At 41.8% G+C, this 21,188-nt stretch overlaps 1 protein-coding gene across 4 annotated transcripts in view; it reads left to right on the plus strand.

The window, feature by feature from the left end:
* myo1b (myosin IB) overlaps positions 1 to 21,188 on the plus strand; it is a 72,877-nt gene that overhangs the window by 41,600 nt on the left and 10,089 nt on the right. For 3 of the 4 annotated variants that reach the window (XM_054747078.2, XM_015966771.3, XM_054747079.2), the window contains exons 7-22: positions 41 to 104; positions 2,338 to 2,436; positions 3,214 to 3,317; positions 5,472 to 5,619; positions 6,093 to 6,211; positions 8,371 to 8,457; positions 8,562 to 8,627; positions 12,189 to 12,293; positions 13,820 to 13,882; positions 14,404 to 14,604; positions 14,748 to 14,974; positions 15,049 to 15,249; positions 16,076 to 16,169; positions 17,138 to 17,287; positions 18,082 to 18,150; positions 18,233 to 18,319. In XM_054747078.2, the coding sequence (XP_054603053.1) occupies positions 41 to 104; positions 2,338 to 2,436; positions 3,214 to 3,317; positions 5,472 to 5,619; positions 6,093 to 6,211; positions 8,371 to 8,457; positions 8,562 to 8,627; positions 12,189 to 12,293; positions 13,820 to 13,882; positions 14,404 to 14,604; positions 14,748 to 14,974; positions 15,049 to 15,249; positions 16,076 to 16,169; positions 17,138 to 17,287; positions 18,082 to 18,150; positions 18,233 to 18,319 (1,884 nt within the window). Of the gene's footprint in view, positions 1 to 40; positions 105 to 2,337; positions 2,437 to 3,213; positions 3,318 to 5,471; positions 5,620 to 6,092; positions 6,212 to 8,370; positions 8,458 to 8,561; positions 8,628 to 12,188; positions 12,294 to 13,819; positions 13,883 to 14,403; positions 14,605 to 14,747; positions 14,975 to 15,048; positions 15,250 to 16,075; positions 16,170 to 17,137; positions 17,288 to 18,081; positions 18,151 to 18,232; positions 18,320 to 18,657; positions 18,745 to 21,188 lie in introns of all 4 variants that reach the window. The other variant, XM_015966768.3, reaches the window with a different exon arrangement.

A 21,188-nucleotide genomic window follows, 5' to 3' on the forward strand; every position in this document is an offset into this window, starting at 1 on the left:
AAAGGCAGAATAAATGTAACTATTACCCTTTAACCCACAGGGAAAATATATGGACATAGAGTTCGACTTCAAAGGAGATCCACTGGGTGGAGTCATCAGCAACTGTGAGTAAAACTACAAATGGCACGCCTTAAATCAACAAACGAGTAATTTAATTATGAAATAAGTTAAATTTGAATGAGCCGTTGCTCACTTTCACCTTTTAGTAGTGTTTCACCCTGTTCGATGTTACATCCTAAGTGTTGCACAGCCAGAATAGTTTTTCTTTGTTTTGCTTGTAGAAACCTAATAAAATTAATCTAGTTTTTCTCATGATTGAAATCAAACTAAACTAAAAGCACGGATCCCTTTGCGTGCTCGTGCCCTGCAGCGTTTCCTTATCAGCTTTGATTTGGTCTCGCTTCTTTCTCTGCGACCTCTGGCGCAACAGACAAAACATTGTGAACAATGACTAAATCCGATGACCGGGACACGAATGAATCTCTTGTCTGCTCACCTGAGTTGTTTTGACCCCGGGGTCTGCTCATGAAGAGCCAGTCGTGTGCCGTCAGTGATGGCTGATTAGATGCTACTAAGGTTAAGGACTAAAGCTTATTTTAAGTGTCTTGAGCTTCTAATTCATCCAGCATAGAGATGCATTTCTAATATTTGAACATGAAGGGACTTTGTCTGTCGGTACCATCCGTTTTTAAAGAGCAAGTTGTTATTTTTGAGATTCGATCAATCACTGACCAGGCTTTTCCACCGGACGCGTAACGTCGCACGCAGCACTTACCCACTTTGAGTCTATTTTTTTATGTGCTATGCTTTAAGAATGTGTCAAGCTCAGCAGTTCAGATTGAGCAGACAGGAAGTCGAACACAAAAGCAGTGTAACACATTCTGTAAGTTTCAAAATAAGACTCATGCAATTCTCTGGTGAACTTGTGATCTCGCGGGAACAGCTGTGTGGAACACTTTCACTGACGCTCTGCAGTCTGAAACGCTCTCGTTGGGAAAGGAGCTTGTGGGTAAAACACGTCTGCTACACACCCATCTCGACTCATGACGGGGAAGGCTGTTTTTGTTTTAGCTGCACTGAGAGCAGAACACGTCTCTGCTAGCAGAAGCTAACCGTTCGCATTAACAACTGAACAACACGGACTAACTTCTTCAGGTTTGTATTAATTGTGAAGAGAAAACCTCGACGTTGCATTGTTAGCCAATCAGAAGCAAGTTGTTGGTATATCATGAATGGTAAGACTCCAAATTCTAGCTAATCCTGGCTAACATCCACTTCCTGAAATGGGAGCGCTAGAGCGTTTTTCCACAGAGGACAACTCACAAGGCATCTGTTTAAAGCCACTGCTAATGTATTAAAATAAAGAGTGAATAAAAGCTTGAATGCAAACGTATATTTTGAACCCATTCTTTTCAAATAGAGACCATAATAGTGTCAAAAGCTTTTAACTTTATAGTAGGATGAAGAGAAATGGACTCGGTCTGCGTCTTAAGTCACAGCTCCTTATTGCTTCTGCCAGCCTCTCAGTCATGGGTGTTGTATTATTGATGGACTCTCTCCTAAGTGCCACGTAAGTGATTCACAGCCAATGGGTGTCACAAAATCGCATTTAGCTTGGTCCCCCAGGTCCATGAGGTCTTAATAATATGCCATTTGCAGTACATCTGTGAATTCACTGCAAACTACGTCTGTCCTCTTCTCACCCACCAGCTCCTGAGTCAGAGTTTTAGTCTAAATATTGGAAATGGGAGGAGGAGCTTGGTTTTCCTAAGGCTGGAAATTGAATCAGGGTTGCCGTGGCATTTCATGCGGGTGCTTCTCCACAAACACGCAGTGTAGTGTAATATAAATGTGCAAGATTCCTAAAATGAGAGGATTTCTTAGAAGACAAATAATTTATGCTCCCGTTCAGCCAGACCAGCAGGGAAGGGGGTACTCTAGCAGCCAGGCCAGAGAATTTCACTCCACCTAATGCAGTGAGCAGATGAGGTGTTATTTTAATCAAGTACTTTGGCACTTGGTCGGTAGCCTAGGAATAAAAAAAAGGGCTGATGGCTGAGCTCGGTGTGTGGTTTCCTCCTTTCCTGCACGTGTTGTGGTGTTTACACACACACACACACACACACACACACACACACACACACACACACACACACACACACACACACACACACACACACACACACACACACACCAATTCGCTTTAGCAGCAGAAATGCATCACCTTTGAGCTCTGTGTAAATGTCATCCCTAACTCTTTAGGTGGACACAGCCACGTTTTGGGTGATAAGCAACTCTAAAACACTTCCTTTTGTGTGTCACTGTTTCCCCTTTAAGATCTGCTGGAGAAGTCCCGTGTGGTGAAACAGCCAAGAGGAGAGAGGAACTTCCACATCTTTTATCAGCTCTTGTCTGGATCCTCTGATGACACGCTCAGTGAGTTGTACAAATGCTCATTCTTCTAAACGTTCCCAAAAAAGAACCCAGATTGGGCTGTAAATGTTGCATGGATTTCATTTGTATAATGATTCCAAGCTGCTAAATTACTCCCATTTGTGCACACAGGAAGTTATATACCCAACAATTAACAATAGCCAGTGACAAACAGGACTCTGAAATCTTCTGTTGTTAAACTCGAGTGTTAAAGCATCCTGCAGCTGCAGGTCTGCTGCAGGAACACATGGCTTCCACATTAATGACCAAATCTTCCTGCCTAAAACACATTACAGAGAACAAAGCCTGGCAATGAAACCCGTAGCCCTCCAGTTACTCTTCTGTGCATTGCAGGCATTGTTTTATGTCCTGAACACAAGCGGACAATCGGCCCCTAGAGTGCACACATCAGAGGGGCTAGGTTCAGCCGTAGTTAATGCAGCCGCTAATGAAATCTGACACATGTGCCCACTAGAGGAATAGATTTCTTTTGTTACTTTATAGAGGAGCCTTTAAGTGAGGAATTTGAGCTTAGAGATGGGTGTTCACAGCAATTTGTGCAGACATTGTGCAGAATATTTCTGGAGGGTCTCTATATTCTGTAGAAACCAGAGCCAATAGGTGCATTTTTTTTTTAGGAGGTAATTCAATATGGCCGGGCCTCCCGGCTGTGGGTGCACAGGTGTGTAACTCAGGGAAACGGAGCTTTGGTTGTGGTAGTGGAACATGCTTTTAGCATATGCAGATTTAATCATCGTCCACATGGTTCGTGTGTCGCAGAGAAGCTCAAGTTGGACCGGGATGTTGGCAAGTACAACTACCTGAGCCTGGACTCTGCCGTGGTCAGCGGGCTGGACGACGCAGCCAACTTCCGAACAGTCCGGGTGAGTTGTACCGGCACACGTTCATCTGTTTTCATCACTTCTGGTGACGACATGAAAAAATACTTGTTAAAAATAAATTCATAAACCAAACAGTAGCAGGCCCCACTGACATTCAGCACCAGCTTCGCTTTGACGAACGTGGTCTGGTTCTTATCTCCTGGACAGAACAAACTCGTAAAACGTGTTGTTCTCACTATAAAAACACTCCCGTCTTCTTACTGCAAATCCAGGTGAACTTTTAACAGAAGCTCAGCTTTAATAAAACCAAAAGCTGAGGCTGGATTAAACCTGGGAATTTTCTCCGTGTATTTTTAAACCTCTCAGGAATTTTTTAGCATTTAACTTTTTGCCATCAAGTACATTCATGCACAGATGGATGATATCCTGCATGTTTGTCTTGGCAGTGGTGCACGTTCTGATCCTCACTGATGGGGGCACATTGCATTTAGCCTCTCCTGCTCTACAGTGAGGGTCCCATTCCTGCACGTTATTCACAGTTGCTGTGCAAACCTTGGCAGTCTGATCTGCCACAGGCTGCTGTTTCATTTTGCTTCGTCTCATTAGCTGAAGGAATCCTTCATGTTCCTGCATCTCGTCATCGGAAACACAATGGAACAGTCTCTTTTACACTTGATCATTGCTGGAGCAACTTGAGAAGGCTACTTTGATTTTATTTAAATATTTCAGTTAATTTACAAGAGTATTAGTAGCAGTGGTGGTAGGAGTGGTAGTGGTAATAGTATTAATGGGGGTAGTAAGAGTAGGAGTATTAGTAGTAATGAAGTTCTTCTGACATTAGGATGCTTTCTTATTGTTTTAGCTGAAAGGGGACATTTATTAAAACTCAACTTTCGCGCTGCCGTGTGGGTTTCTATTGCCTCTAAACAATTCAAGTTTAAAAAAGAACATCAATCTGTTTCCTTTCAGGGTTTGATTTGAGAAATTATGCGCCTAAAACAATTAGTTAAAAAGGTCCTCATTAGTGATACCATACCAGTTTATTAATAAAGCATTTAAATATCGCATGGCAGCTAACCAAAGCGCTGTACAGGAGAGCGAAAAACTCAAACACAGCAACCAGGGTATCCGCGGGTCCTTAAAAAGTCTTAAATTTGCTTTTCTAAATTTAAGGCCTTAAAATCCTTAAATGACAAATAATCCTTAAATACATTTTCCAAAGGTCTTACATGACCAAAGATCCAATGAACAAGAATTTCTAGTTGGTCTTCAGCATTTTTTGTGTGTGATGTTGGCGTAAGCGGAACCGCACACATTCAGTTGGTTGTGAAAGAGGGCTATTTTTAGATGAGCACATTAGCTGGTTAAGCTAGTGGGAGCTTGCGCCATGGGGAAGTGCAAGTTTAATGGTAACTGGGTGGGTAATCTCACATTTGCAACGTGGTTAGCACCGGTTCCAGGCAATGGCTGGAAATTATAGCTCAAATTTATTTTTTAAAAATAGCTTAAATTTGGTCAAAGTGGCCTTGAAAAAGGTCTTAAAAAGTCTTAAATTTGGCTCCCTTAAACCTGCAGATACCCTGAACAACAAAGACGGCATAGCAGTAAAATAGCAACACACATAAAAGCAGCACACAAAAGCAAGGCATAAAATTACATAAAAGTTAACTAACATAAAATGAGTAAAAGCACTAAGATGAGAGATAAAAGAGAAACAAAAACGCAATCGGGAAAGTTTGGCACCTCACCTGTCTATGCTCTCAGATTTTAGAGCTTTTCAGCTTATAGCAGCCCAACAGGAGGCAATGGGTGGGTGTGGCCAGCTCTAGCTTGTTTTCTTAAAGTGAAAGAGCCCTGAAACGACTCATTCTGGAAGGTACTGAAATTGTCAAGAATAAAACTGCCGAGATGATTTTATGCAAAGAACTTCATAAACATGTTTTGTATCAATCACAGGACTATTATAACTTTAAAAAAGTTAGTTTTCTCCATTAATGTAGGAACAAATGTTAAAAAGCTGATGTAAAAAACGTAAGTCCAAAGAGACGGGACGGTCTACTTTTATACCGGTGGTGTGTTTGCAGTCGCATTTATTGCTTAGTTGCAGCTGTTGCGGGGTTTCCTACGGACATTCATTACGATCGGTCATGTTGTTGCTTAAATTTTGCATCTTTACCCCCCAACCCCCCCTTGCAGAATGCCATGCAGATTGTGGGGTTCATGGAGGATGAGATGCAGTCAGTGCTGGAGCTGGTAGCCGCCGTGTTGAAGCTCGGCAACATCGAGTTCAAGCCAGAGTCGCGTTGCAACGGCATCGACGAGAGCCGGGTCAAGGACAAAAACGGTAGGGTTGATCTACTAGTCGGTGTCCAGTATTAGTGATGTTGTTGAACTGGGTTGAATGAACTGGGCTGCAAGCATTTAGTAAGCGTTCCTGGACATTCTTGAGTCTCATCGCCTCTCTTTTCCAGTTCAACAAATGTTTCTGTTTTATGATTAGTTTTACACCGTGTGTTTAATCAACCCAACATCTGTTTCCTTTAGGCAAATATTGATTATACATATTTCCGTCCGTGACAACGGCATAATGAATCGAGTCTTTCATGAGTGTTTCCCAGTTTTTTGCTTACCATGATCTCTGTAGATATTCAGTGCCCATGCCTAAAATCTTCTTTTCCTCCACCTAATGCTAAGTTGCTACATAAAAAATTCCAAAATAAGAAGAAATAATCCTGCTGTGTTGAGGATTGCTGTGACTTTAACCTGGAATTTGCAGGACTAGTGTTTGACAAATGCTTCTTTGCTCTACCTTTGCAGACTTGAAGGAGATGTGTGAGCTCCTGGGGATTGAACAGTCAGTGCTGGAGAGAGCCTTCAGCTACCGAACAGTTGAAGCTAAGATGGAGAAAGTTTCTACCACCCTTAATGTGGCCCAGGTCAGAGACAAAGTTCCCACTCTGCCCTGGACCAGTTAGAACTACTCTTTTCTGCCCTACTTGTGTTTAAAGTTCCACACACACACACACACTCCCTCACAGTGCACAGAAGTATAAAGGGTCATTTCTTTCCCTTGGCTGGACCTACCGGCTGCCGACTCCAATTCATGTCAAAGTTGCATGAAAATCTTTGCATTATAAATGAACAGTGTTCCTCCTGGAAATTCAAATGTAGGTCACATTCGGAGAGGTTAGGAAGTTCAGGCTGGTCACATAACGGAGACTTCTGGCATGGGCCTCGTATCCAAGAGCAGAGAAATAGTTAACCAGACTTTGTTCAACAATCGTATTTGGTCTCTCGTAGTTTCCTTTAAAGAATCAGTAGAATTTAAAACCACAGTTAACTTGTTGTATAAGCAGCCTGAGGTGTTTAACGTAGCATACCAAAAGGTCTGTGCCATCTTTGACCTGCTTTTCTTTGTACATTAGTAATGTTGTAAAGGTATGGGACTTTTTTCGACGTTGAATTTATGACATTAAATATAAAACATCTAAGGAGATTGCAGAAACTACCAAAGTTGGGTTAAGAGCCGTCCCAATACATTAATAACTGGAAGGACGGTGAAGACGCATCGTCTTACAGGAAGAAATGTAGCCAGAAAAAAAATCACGAATGGTCGCAGTCAGCGATGACGTAAAAGCCTGGTGAAGTCAAAGCAAAGAACAACAGTAGAACTTAGGGCTATGGTTAACAGTGAAAGTAGGAGCACAGTGTGAAGGAACTAAAGGGACTGGGGCTGATCAGCTGTGGACACTTTGCCTCAAGTCGGTTGCGTTTCTGTCTGAGGTGTTTTTTGCAGAGCAAAGCTGCCCTCCCCGTGGAGGGTAACTCTGAAGTGCCTTTTTTTCCTCCACCTGACTCAATCCTCATATAGACCCTCTGATCTCTATTAACGTAGTGCGACTCGGGTTGCGAATGACCACAGTCACCAATTCTCATCATGCGTCTATGTCTATGTATGTATGTCTGATCTCAGAATTGTGTGTACTGAAACTCTTAATTTCCCTCTGGGATTAATAAAGTATCTTTGAATTGAATTGAAGTAACCGTATGAAAAACACTTATCAGTGAGGCAAACCAGATAAATACTTCAATTTGCTAAGGAGCATAAAGATTTGACTCAGGAGCAATGGAAGGTGTTTTGGCCCGAGTCCAGATGGACCCTGTTCCAGAGTGATGGTGCATCAGGGTAAGAAGAGAGGCAGATGAAGTGATGCACCCATCATGCCTAGTGCTTACTGTACAAGCCTGTGGGGGCAGTGTTATGATCTGGGCTTGCTGCGGTTAGTCAGGTCTAGGTTCAGCAACAGGATGTGCTCCAAGAACAAGGTCAGCTGACTACCTGAATATCCTGAATGGCCAGGTTATTCCATCTTCCTTGATGGCACGGGCGTATTCCACGATGACAATGCCAGGATTCTTCAGGCTCAAATAGTGAGAGAGTGGTTCAGGGAGAACATGAGACATCATTTTCACACGTGGACTGGCCATCACAGAGTCCGGACCTTTACCCCATTGAGAATCTTTAGGATGTTCTGGAGAAGGCTTCTTCCAGCGGTCAGACTCCACCATCATCAATGCAAGATCTTGGCGAAACATTAATGCAACACTGGATGGAAATAAATCTGGTGACATTGCAGAAGCTTATTGATACAATGCCACAGTGAATGTGTGTGTGATCCTTTTTTTTTTTTTTGGTGGCAACTTTTTTTTTGTCCAGGCTATAATGTAGTTTATTGCTTCATGCAGCAGCATAGAGACATCTGGGTTAAACCAGCCAATCAGCTCATTTCATATTCATGTCCTGGCCAAGCGGGTGGAGTTAACCAGCGTTTTCCTTGCAGGCCTGGTTTATAGGGTTATCAGGCTATTTATCTAAGCTCCTGGCTCATTTTAAAACGCAACAAAGTTCAAAGAAATGTTTGCCTGTAAATAAACAATATTCTACTGACCCTTTAAATCTGCATAAATGATGATTTTATTAATTAAAATGACCTATTGTAACAAAACATTTCTGTAGATTACAATTGTAATCAATTAGCTTTCATTTGTGCGGGCTGCATCTCTTTTAGATGACCATAAACGTTTGTTTTTACAGGCCTACTATGCTCGAGATGCTCTCGCCAAAAATCTCTACAGTCGCCTGTTCAGCTGGTTAATAACCAGAATTAATGGAAGCATTAAAGTAAGCAATGTCATTAAGATTCTCCTAAATTTGATCAAATTCAGTTAATTCAGTCTGTTTGCCATTATAAATGCTTTCTATAAATTGGTATTGTTTTCCCGCAGGCACAAGCTAAAACCCGCCATAAGGTCATGGGCGTCCTGGACATCTACGGTTTTGAAATATTTGAGGTAAGGAAAATGATGGATCAAACTTCCTCTTGGTTCTGGGTGAGGACAGAATCAGACCACCCAAACTCGGGAGCAAATAAAAACCGAACAGATCCGCCCCAGGCTGATTGCTTGGTTGGTATCCGCACTTATCTGCAAAAACTGAGGACTGACGAAACCGCCTTGATCAGATTAGTTCAGCTTTATTGCTCCCCAAGGTGAAACCAGTTTTGTGATAAGTTTCACGGTTGGGGAAAACAGCTGGAGCATAAATGCGCCGTTTAGTTTACAGGAACCTGGAGCTAGCAATGCATGTTATGGATGGTCACATAATCACTGATAACTGCGTTTTTCAGCTCTTACAGGTAGGAATCTGCATTAGATGACATGCCTGTTTAAACACCAGACTGAGTTCGGTGGCTCTGTAACCTTTTTTTTTTTTACTTTATGCCTTCAGTCCCTCATCCCCTCACACCATCACTTTGATGTATTCATGTCTTTTTCATATCTCTGCTTGTTCATTTCACTCACACTCAAGTCCTCCCCCTCTTCTCACTGTTTTTGTGTTCTGTCTGGGTCATCAGGAAGGAGTAAGTAACACCTACACCGACCCGTTTGCTGTGCCAGTGTGCATGCTGTGATCCTTTTTTAGATGTAATTCAGCTCTTCCTTAAATTTCCCCCGGTGTGCCGCACAGCTGAAAGAACGCTTAAGACGCCTTTGCATCATTTGAATCGGAGCATATGCATAGTTGCCAGTTTAATCAGAAAGCTAAAGGTTTTACTTGCACATTTTGAGTTTTTATCCTATCCACATCATCTAGATTGATAAAGTTTTTATTTTTATTTTATTGCATATCCTCAGCTAGGTCTTACAAATAAACTGGCAGCTAAGTGTTTTGCTGTTGTATTCAGATGCTTTTGGTTTGTAGTTGTAAATGGTTGAATGTAGGAGTAAAAGCCTACTTTCCTATCCGAAGACTGCCACCACCCGTGCTTAAATTGAGGCTAATGGCTAGCTAGCTTAACAAACGGGCATCTGAATGCCAGTAGATTTAGGCAACTATGCTTTAACAAAAATATTCTGGCAGGTGCTATTACTGCTTTAGGATTGTGTGTGTGTGTGTGTGTGTGTGTGTGTGTGTGTGTGTGTGTGTGTGTGTGTGTGTGTGTGTGTGTGTGTGTGTGTGTGTGTGTGTGTGTGTGTGTGTGTGTGCGTGCGTGCGCGTGTGCGTGTGCGTGCGCGCGTGCGCGTGCGTGTGCGTGTGCGCGCGCAGGTTTTGTTTAGGGTAAATGAAACAAATATATTTTAAATTAAATGTTCATATTGGTTGTTTACTGTGTAGAAATTGAGGTTTTTGCTGTGTTTAGTGTGAACATGTCCTAAAAGTTTTTTTAACTGATATTAATACTCAAATTAACAATTTAGAGCAGAAATCTGGAGGTTTTTTTCTACTGCACCATCTAGAGGCTGGAAAATGTACTGCACCATAATCTGTTCATCACACTTCGACATTCACAGTTGAAAGCAAAGCTTCTCGTTCATGAACATGCACCTGTAGTCAGCCAACAGAGCTAAAATGCATTTTTTTAACAATTATTAGTCATAGGTTGTGTTTTTTTAATTCATTTGTGTAAAATTTAAGGACACTGTGTGATTGACATCCATTTGGCTAATGCCGAATTGTGCTCAAATCAATCTGCGTGGGGCTTTGAGATGGGTGGCTGTCTTAGCAAACAAAATGGATGTATTGTAAAACTGTACAGCATAAGACTGCCACGTATGATGATGGGGGTTCTGGACTTAATGGTCTCAGTCAAGTGGAATGGATTTAAAATTTACAAAGCTAACTATATTTGAAACAATTTGTCGCATTTCCTGTGTAGCCTTTTGTCCTTCACCCTAAGGTTTTAGCGTTCTTCTGAACTAACATTTTATTTTTTATTTATCTAAAATGTATTAACCGGTGTTCAATACGCCTTCTATCAAGACGCATGATTCATTTTAATTGACCAGAGTTTGTAATTAACTGAACCTTGGGGTAAATTCCTTTGAATGGTTAACAGCTCATTGCTGGTTAAGGAAGTCTTTGATGTGCAAAGGGAATTTGATAAAGACAGAGATAAGGGTTTATTCTCACTGCTGTAAAGATATGACTGTCCAGTTAGATAAAACATTTGCTCAGAGATGGATTTCATAACAATTAGGAACATTTTTTTCTTCCTATTTTAGCCTAGCTTGTTTCTTTGTGGTATTTTAAAGGTGTGGTTTACTGATAAAACTTTTTTATTATTATTATAATTGGTCACTGAGTTTTTCATGCAGGCTGAACATGAAAATGGTCTCCTACACTTATCTCCTGCATTAGCTTCTGATAGAAAATGGAGTGAAACTCTAGGATTAGAAAATCTGGCCAAAAAATGGTTGGTGGGCTTTTTTGTTCCCTGAGTTCTGCCTGCAAGTCTTTCATGCCTTCTAGAAACCACCGCAAATATGTTGATTAAGCGAGTAAACCCCACTTGTGTTCCTTGGTTCTTTTTAAATACAGCAAAAGAAAAGTTTTCCTTTAGCCTATTGGTTAACGTTCGGCTACATCCTGTAGCCATCCTCAGAGCCGTGACGAGTGGAAGGAAACAAACCGAAGAAACACAAGAGCAGCAAGACGAGAAGCAGAAAGTACCATAAAGAAATCAGCTGTAACAAACCACTGCACAAGAGAAAACCATAAAATATACTGGGACAAAACGGGGATCATAAACACCGAACAACAAAAATACAAAAGATGGATTAAGGATGCGATAGAAATGAGAAGTGGACACAACCATCAACAGAGATGAGGGAGTCTACACGTTAGATCACGCATGGGAATCACCGTCATCGACGAGGAGGGAGCGGGCAGCAGAGGGTGACACCGTCCTCTGCTGCCTGCTGATAAATGAAAAGGGAAGTGACACCGCAAGCACTGTCATGGCTACAGGAAGTAGCTACAGAAGGACTATAGGAAGTAGCTACAGGAGGACTACAGGAAGTGGCTATGGGAGGACTACAGGAAGTGGCTACGGGAGGACTACAGGAAGTGGCTACGGGAGGACTACAGGAAGTGGCTACGGGAGGACTACAGGAAGTGGCTACGGGAGGACTACAGGAAGTGGCTACGGGAGGACTACAGGAAGTGGCTACGAGAGGACTACAGGAAGTAGCGAAGGGAGAACTAGAAATAGCCAAAACATTGGCTAATAAGGTACAGGATAACATTTCTTTTGCTGCATTTAAAAAGAACCAAGGAATAGAAGTTAAAGAGACACAGAATGAATAGATGAGTAAACCACACCATTAAAACTCCTATAATGACACAAATTTAAAAGAACAAGAGTTTATATATTCAAATATAATGAAGAATTTGTTGATGAGAAATCAGATTATTTTAGGTTTAAGATTATTTCTTTAACCTGTGATGCTTAGATGTTGTGATTCTGAGGTTCTCTCTATTAATAAACTCCAATAGCATCCTTTGAGAGCAGCACACCATCATCATTAAGTGGAGCTGATCGTCTTCCTCTCCCCTTGTTGCTGTACCAACAGGACAACAGTTTTGAGCAGTTCATCATCAACTACTGTAACGAGAAGCTGCAGCAGATCTTCATCGAGTTGACTTTGCGTGAGGAGCAGGAAGAGTATATTAGAGAGGTAAGTGAACGCACACAAATTCAATGATGGTTCTCTAGGAATTTACCCATCAACCCCTCGTGGCTGCTCGTTCGTGTGAAACTGTAAATCTGCATTATTCAACATGTCAGCATCTGTTTGTGTTGACAGTTTATTACAGCATTGGCTCAACCTGAGCGTGTCACTCATCTGTTCAACTCCTGCTGTCCCACTTAAATCCTTGTCCTCGACACAAACACTTTTGTTTTCTGTCTCGTTTCTTGACCCACCGACATTTTCCTTCAGCATATTCGCGGGGACGGAAATGATCCCTTACTCTGAGAATAAACACTCCCTATTGTGGATGTTAAAGCTCTGTTTGTTTTTAAAGCTCCAAGTATGGGTGCAGCTGTGACCCCTATACCCCGCCTTCCCTTACGAACGCCACTACCAATGATGTTCTAGCACTGGCTTGTGTCCTGTAGGCTGCATGGGAAAATACCACAGCACTGGGGAAGGAAGAGGGGAGGACTTCCAATCAGGAGCAAGGCCATCAGTTTCTGCCGCACCTCCCCTCTAAAAAGGGAAAAGAAAAAAATCTGTCACTTAACTCGATATTTCTTCCCAACCCATTAGGAGCTGCTAACTTGATGCCAGGGGGGAAAAAAAGTTTTAGGGGCCACTGGCTATTTTTAAAGGACAAGATGGAATTTGTGCTTTTGCTTTTTAAAGGGGTTTTGACCTTTGTGTGTAAATCTGTAAAGCAGGGAAAACGGATGAAGTTAGTGAGGATAATTATTGTTTTTAGACTGATGGAGCAACATTTAAACACTTTTTCTGTTTATTAAGACATCAAACTTGAAATTTTTACATTTTGAGCTTAAAATGTATTATAGATAATAAATTATTACAGTTGTTATACTACTGCTACTATTACTACTAGCAAACAATTATGCATGTTTATGCAATTCTAAATTTGGTTTAAAATGAATTATAAATAACTTCAAGTTGGAAATGTAATTGCATTCCAGACCTTATAGAAAAAGGTGGTGGCCAATTATGAATGGTAGAAAAAACTTTACTATTTAACTCCGCTCCATGGAATAGTCATTGGTTCCATGTCTTCATTTCTTGTGCAATTTGCTAAACATATTAAAGAATGGCCTCCGAGTCTCTTGACTCATGATGCAATAGCTTCTTATGAATCTGTTACAGAACTTTCCAAGGTTGTAAAACCATGACACTAACTAGTCCAAACCAATTCAAATACTTCAGTGTGCAACTATAAAATTATGTGTACAATTTTAAAAATATTGGAGAACTGTAAGAAATTCACCTTTTACTTGTAGTGAGTGTAGTTTTGACAGTATAGTTTTGATCTGCTGTCGTTGATTCAGTCCTGATGGGATCAGAAGGCATGAGGTGACTTTTGTTTCTAAATAAGTACATTTACTAAATTACTCAACCAGGTCTTGATTATAATTTCATCATCCATTCGGTTGGATCACTCTACCTGGAAGTAATACAAAAGCATTTTTACCTTTTGATGCGTGTGTATTCTGTTGCAGGGGATTGAGTGGACCAACATTGAGTATTTCAACAACGCGATAATCTGTGACCTCATTGAGAACGTAAGTCTCACTTGTTGGACATCGTATAAACTAGGGATGTCCCGATACAACTTTTTCACTTTCGATACAATACCGATATTGCAGCCTTTATATTGACCAATACCGATATCAGTCCGATATATCGGCACAAATCATACATACTTTGACCTATTTTGTAGTGTGGAATGCGTGAAATGCTTGATCAAGTGATATTACTCAACAGGAGAAGAGCCAATAACAGTAAGTATGAAAAGAATGCCTTCTTTTAACCATTGGCTGCAAAAATGTGAACCTTAACGGACTGCTTGTATCGGAGAGTTTCGATACAGTCCGATATAATCAGACAGTGTTTTTGGGACAATATTGAATTGCGTCCGATATATCGGAACGGGACATCCCTAGTACAAATCCACTCAATATGAATGATCATAATTAATCTGGTAATGTTCTTAAAAACTATTCTGACTTCAAAAGAAATAATTTTATTGGTTGTATCTTTTAACTTTGATGCCACTTTTTGGGAACTTGTCTTACTTTGGTAGAACAAAAATGGCATCTTGGCCATGTTGGACGAGGAGTGCCTGAGGCCAGGGACGGTCACCGATGAGACCTTCTTGGACAAACTTAATACGGTCTGTGCTGAACACCAACACTTTGAAAGTCGCCTTAGCAAGAACTCGAAGTTTCTAACCGACCACAGCCTGCCACACAACTGCTTCCGCATTCAGCACTACGCTGGCAAGGTACTGACGACGAGTCACAGAGCATTACTTAAAGAAATTAAATATTTTGTGAAGATTAATAAATAAAACTAGCTTAGATGATCACTGATGCATTTCAAAAAGAAACAAGGTACTTGGATCCAGCGTCGTCTTCTTCTATCCAGGTGCTGTACGGTGTGGAAAGCTTTGTCGACAAGAACAATGACTTGCTGTACCGGGACCTGTCACAGGCCATGTACAAGGCCAACCATAGCCTCATCAAACAACTCTTCCCTGAAGGGAATCCTGCCAAAGTCAACCTAAAACGACCACCGACTGCTGGTTTCCAGTTCAAAGCATCTGTTGGCACCCTGATGGGCAATCTGCAGACGAAGAACCCAAACTACATCCGGTAAATCCAGTCTCTAAATTTTGCTGCAGTTAACAATGTCCTAAAGGTAAGTAAACAGTTTTTTTTTCTTTCAGATGCATCAAGCCCAATGATAAGAAGGCATCCCACGTCTTCACAGAGTCTCTGGTCCGTCATCAGCTGCGCTATCTGGGTTTGATGGAGAACGTCCGTGTGAGGAGAGCAGGCTATGCCTTTCGCCAGCCCTATGAACCCTGCCTCGAACGCTACAAAATGCTCTGCAAAAAGACCTGGCCACACTGGAGGGGGCCAGCCAGGTAACTGGTGCTTCTCCTGAGGCAGAAAGAATTGTCCTCTCTCTGGAAGATGTCTACAACCAATCCAGAGGAATTTTTTCTGGTGAAACGCTCCCAGGTGTTTGTATAAAGATCCAAATTCTGGGTGTTCCCCAGAAGTATATGGCATCAGTGTTTGCTGCGGTAGTTATTTCCCAGGTGACACGGAGTACGTGATTCAGGATGTTTGTGGGAAAAATGCTGATGACTTTAAGATGGATGGCTTCCAAAAGGGGATTGGGTGATTAACGGACCATAACAGTTTTAAAATGGTTGTTTAAGTGAACCATAGTCTGAGGTCAGTGTAAAAGAAGTACAAAGACCTTTTTGCTGCTTTATCTTTTTTATGGGATAAATTATTCCAAGATCCTAGTTTATTGTTCACCAAACAAAATGTTGGTTATCATGAGAAATCTTCGTGTCTAGCAGCGGCGGTTCATTGTTCGACTGAAACGATCCGTTGCCTCTTTGAACCCCAGCATGTTGAGACGTTTCATCCTTATCTGTCTCCTCCGTTCCACATCAGCCAGACTCGGCTGTTTCATCCACTGTGCTGGTAAAATCACTGATGCCCATCTGTCCTGCCACACATTGGTATCTCATTGTTGAGCCATGTCTGAGCACTCTGTGTCTCCTCTCACTGCTTCTTTAGCCATCTTGCTTTTAATCTTCGGTTTAACCCAAAACTCTTCATTCTTAAATGTTTTCTTTAATCTTCTATTTGCAGATCTTCAAACTGCATATTTTCTATGGCCACACGTAGCTGAGTGTTCAAGGGACCCATTTTGATACCTTTGGTTTCTTTTAGGGAGGGGGTTGAGGTGTTGTTGACTGACCTGCAGGTCCCAGCAGAAGAGTTTTCTTACGGACGCTCCAAGATCTTCATCAGGAACCCAAGAACGGTAAAGGACACACGTTTAGAAGTGGATTCATCTAACCTACACACCTAATCTTGTTGTTTTTTGTGCACGGTTTAGTTTTTTTAGACATCTGCACCACTTTCGACACTAGTTTAAGCTGTGTTTTAAAGTCTAAAGGCTGAATCGTGTGTGTGTGTGTGTGTGTGTGTGTGTGTGTGTGTGTGTGTGTGTGTGTGTGTGTGTGTGTGTGTGTGTGTGTGTGTGTGTGTGTGTGTGTGTGTGTGTGTGTGTGTGTGTGTGTGCGCAGCTGGCTTGTTTTCTCAGAAAGATGTTTGTAAAGCAGGGCGGGCTGAAGTCCCCCCGCCCCCTTCAGCAATTAGCATGCAACCACCACTCTGAAAACACATGGTTTCACTTACAGATATTACATGGGAAGTGAGTTGCCGGCTTCTCGACTACTTAAGCCTGCAGCATTTCAGTGTGCTTTCTCTCCTGCCAGCAAAAGACCAAACAAAGAGCTCGAAATAACATAATCTTAGTATTTTTTTTTTGTTTTTGTTTTTTACTTCATCTGTAATTGCTTTGCTCCATCTGATCAGTGAATCTCCTGCACAAATCTGCAGCTGCTAAACGGCTAAAAGCAGATTGCAATCTGGGTTCTCTATATATTATTTTTCATCATTATTCAGAAACACCTAGCCACTTAATTCAGATATTTTTGAGATTATTTTAAATAAACGAAGGCATCAGACAAATTAAGATATTAGATTTGAGTACGAGTTCGGGTTAAACGTGAAGTAGCTGCACTGGTTTGAGAGAATAAAGGTTTCCTCATTCCCTCATTCTGCAACGTATTCTTGTTTGCGCCCAAAGAAACAAATGCATTTATTGTTGCTTAGTGAGTAATTGCTCAGTCTCAAGAAAAGTGATCAGACGTATCTTTCAAAGCAAATTGATTTTCTGTTTTTCAGTTCTGCTCTGGTGCACTAAGCTTTCCTCTCTTTATGCAGCTCTTTTTCCTGGAGGAGAAGAGGAAGCAATGTCTGGAAGACCTGGCAACTCTCATTCAGAAGATCTACAGAGGCTGGAAGTGTCGCAGTCACTTCCTGCTGCTGAAGAAGAGCCAGATAGTGGTGGCAGCATGGTACCGCCGATACTCGGTGAGGCTGCTGGCCTGTGTGTTTCTCTTTCGTGAGCCACTGGACAATTCAGAAAGTCCACACATTGGTCTGTCCAGTTTAAAAATGAGCGACTCCACTAATCACAACCAGTTTTAGCGAACACAAAGTTGATATCAAAGCCGTTTAAAATGAGCCGTCGACATCTTTGTATCAGTAGCATCACGCCCACCAACAGAGTGATGTGATTGGCCCAACAAGCCAGTTGAGTGTTGTGACTGGACTGCTACATAGCAGTAGCCATTTAAGTTTTGTTTGGTTGCAGTAAAATCCCGCCCACCTGGCTGATAAGAGTGCTGTGATTGGACCGCTTTAAATGTCAGTCAGTGGGGCAGTCCATTACAAAATGGAAGAACAACATAAATCATTTAAAAAATACATTGTTTTTCTGAAAAAAAAAGTGCTGTGATTGGCCAGCCGCAATACTGGACGAAGCTGCAAGATTCCAGTGGAGCTAGACTGTCATTTTTGTTCTAGATGCTAGGCTACTAAAATCTGGTGTTGTAGCTAAATGTCATCTCCTACATTTAAAGTGCTAAACATTGTGCTAGATCTTTGGATAAAACATTGCTATTAATTGTGAGATTCTGCTCTGTTTGCTTTAGTAATCATCATTTCTCCATGGAACATCTTTTATTAAACTCTGGAAGGAAAGGCTGCAGGCAAAATGAATTCCTTGAAGGAATGCTTGACCTTATAAATGTTACCAAGACTTTTATGGACACTGATAACCTTCAGGTTCCCATAATTAAATGTTTGCTTCTACCATCCAACAGCAACAAAAGAAATACCAAAAGATCAAGAGTGCCACAACGGTGGTGCAGTCCTACGCCAGAGGGTGGCAGGTACACAGCTGTCCATTAATTCACCGCTGAGACTCATTTCTAGCAGAAGCAAAGTTAAATGTTTACTTTTGTTTCCCTTCAGGCTCGCAAGCTTCTGAGAGAGCTAAAGTACCAGAAGAGGTGTGAGGAGGCGGCAACCACAATCGCAGCTTACTGGCACGGCACACAGGTACAGTGAAGTAGACAAATGTCAGCGACTGAGTGTCCACCTGGCTTTTTCTTTAATACTGAATAAAAAAAACTGCTTCTCAGCACTCGACTGTTAAAACTTTATTTCATTGTATGCAGCTTTCCTGCCCAGTGGCACCACTGTATCGCTATGGTTCTGTTCTTGACGTTTTTAGATGTTTCTGCAGTTTTTTATTTATTTTTTTTACCCCTCCTTAATAATCCCGTTTCTTTTGATCGCATAACTTTTACTTCTCTCTTTCCTCAACTTTCCCTTCTCCGTTTATCCCTCCACACACCTTCTGCCCGTCTTACCCCACACCCACTACATCCCACCAGGCTCGGCTGGAGCTAAGACGTCTGAAACAAGAAGTGCGGAATAAACGCGCTGTGACAGTAATTTGGGCGTACTGGCAGGGAACCAAGGTATTTCCACTCAGCTGTAGTGGTGCTGTCCTAGCTGTCTTGTCATCGCTGTTCACGGTGACCCATCCCATTCTTGCAATGAAAGTGCCTTGTAGAATACAGGTCCTTCTCAAAAAATGAGCATATTGTGATAAAGTTCAATATTTTCTGTACTGTACTGATAAACATTAGACTTTCATATATATTAGATTCATTACACACAACTGAAGTAGTTCAAGCCTTTTATTGTTACTAATATTGATGATTTTGGCATACAGCTCATGAAAAACCAAAATTCCTATCTAAAAAATTTGCATATCATGAAAAGGTTCTCTAAACGAGCTATTTACCTAATCATCTGAATCAACTAATTAACTCTAAACACCTGCAAAAGATTCCTGAGGCTTTTAAAAACTCCCAGCCTTGTTCATTACTCAAAACCGCAATCACTGGTAAAACTGCCGACCTGACTGCTGTCCAGAAGGCCATCATTGACACCCTCAAGCAAGAGGGTAAGACAAAGGAAGAAATTTCTGAACATATAGGCTGTTCCCAGAGTGCTGTATCAAGGCACCTCAGTGGGAAGTCTGTGGGAAGGAAAAAGTGTGGCAGAAAATGCTGCACAACGAGAAGAGGTGACCGGACCCTGAGGAAGACTGTGGAGAAGGACCGATTCCAGACCTTGGGGGACCTGCGGAAGCAGTGGACTGAGTCTGGAGTAGAAACATCCAGAGCCACCGTGTGCAGGCGTGTGCAGGAAATGGGCTACAGGTGCCGCATTCCCCAGGTCAAGCCACTTTTGAACCAGAAACAGCGGCAGAAGCGCCTGACCTGGGCTACAGAGAAGCAGCACTGGACTGTTGCTCAGTGGTACAAAGTAATTTTTTCAGATGAAAGCAAAATTTGTATGTCATTCGGAAATCAAGGTGTCAGAGTCTGGAGGAAGACTGGGCAGAGGGTAATGCCAAAATGCCTGAAGTCCAGTGTCAAGTACCCACAGTCAGTGATGGTCTGGGGTGCCATGTCAGCTGCTGGTGATGGTCCACTGTGCTTTATCAAGGGCAGGGTCAATGCAGGAGATTTTGGAGCACTTCATGCTTCCATCTGCTGAAAAGCTTTATGGAGATGAAGATTTCATTTTTCAGCATGACCTGGCACCTGCTCACAGTGCCAACACCACTGTGCTCAATTGGCCTGCCAACTCTCCTGACCTGAACCCCGTAGAGAATCTGTGGGATGTTATGAAGAGAAAGCTGAGAGATGCAAGACCCAACACTCTGGATGAGCTTAAGGCCGCTATCGAAGCATCCTGGACCTCCATAACACCTCAGCAGTGCCACAGGCTGATTGCCTCCATGCCACGCCGCATTGAAGCAGTCATTTCTGCAAAAGGATTCCCGACCAAGTATTGAGTGCATAACTGAACATAATTATTTGAAGGTTGACTTTTTTGGTATTAAAAACACTTTTCTTTTATTGGTCAGATGAAATATGCTAATTTTTTTGGATGGGAATTTTGGGTTTTCATGAGCTGTATGCCAAAATCATCAATATTATAAACAATAAAAGGCTTGAACTACTTCAGTTGTGTGTAATGAATCTAATATATATAAAAGTCTAATGTTTATCAGTACATTACAGAAAATAATTAACTATCACAATGTGCTAATTTTTTGAGAAGGACCTGTAGATCCAGATGGTACTGTGTGAAGGGGCAGCTGTTAAGGGCAGACCATTATAAACTTCATAACGCTACACCTGATACAAGCGGTTTCCCTGTCTCGCCTGTAGAATTGTCCCGTCATGATTGATGCTTGAAATGTTTTAGGTTTGTTGGACTTTATCGTGGCGTCTTTAAATGTGTCTTCCTTATTTAGTCTAATGAGCAGTTGGACACAGATGTGTTTGCCCCCACCCCCACCACCACCACCACCCTTGTTCTTATTTTTGTTTTGTATCAGCACAGATGTTTTTAGTAGGTGACAGGTTTGCGCTGGAGAGAAGTCAGGATTAGGTTGCAATCTTCTAGTTTAATTAGACAAAAATGTGTGATTTAAAAAAAAATTTTTAACAGTGGATTCCAGGGGCCTCCTTTATCAACCGTTGTGCGTAGTAACTGATTTACGCATTGTTTGGTATTTGTTTTGTACTTGTGCGTGAAAATGTTCCAAAATATGAAGTGCATATATAAATCTTGTGGTAGAACGGGGGAACTGCAGTCCTGAAGGTCTCAGTCATCCACAATTGTTCCTCATCCAAAAATTAGTTTACCCAATAAATAATTATTCCAGTGAAAAAGAAAAAAAATCAGCTGTGTTACATAATTGGCACTGAAACCTATGAAAGACACCTGTGGCCGAGGGGAATCTGACAGAGCATGGCTGATTTTGTGTTATTGGAGGATATTTTTCAGATCGTGCACTCGGGAGTAAACACGTCCTCTGTGAGCGCACTGATCTGATTCC

This window comes from Nothobranchius furzeri, chromosome 14, assembly GCF_043380555.1.
Source record: "Nothobranchius furzeri strain GRZ-AD chromosome 14, NfurGRZ-RIMD1, whole genome shotgun sequence".
In the NCBI taxonomy this organism is placed as follows: Eukaryota; Metazoa; Chordata; class Actinopteri; order Cyprinodontiformes; family Nothobranchiidae; genus Nothobranchius; species Nothobranchius furzeri.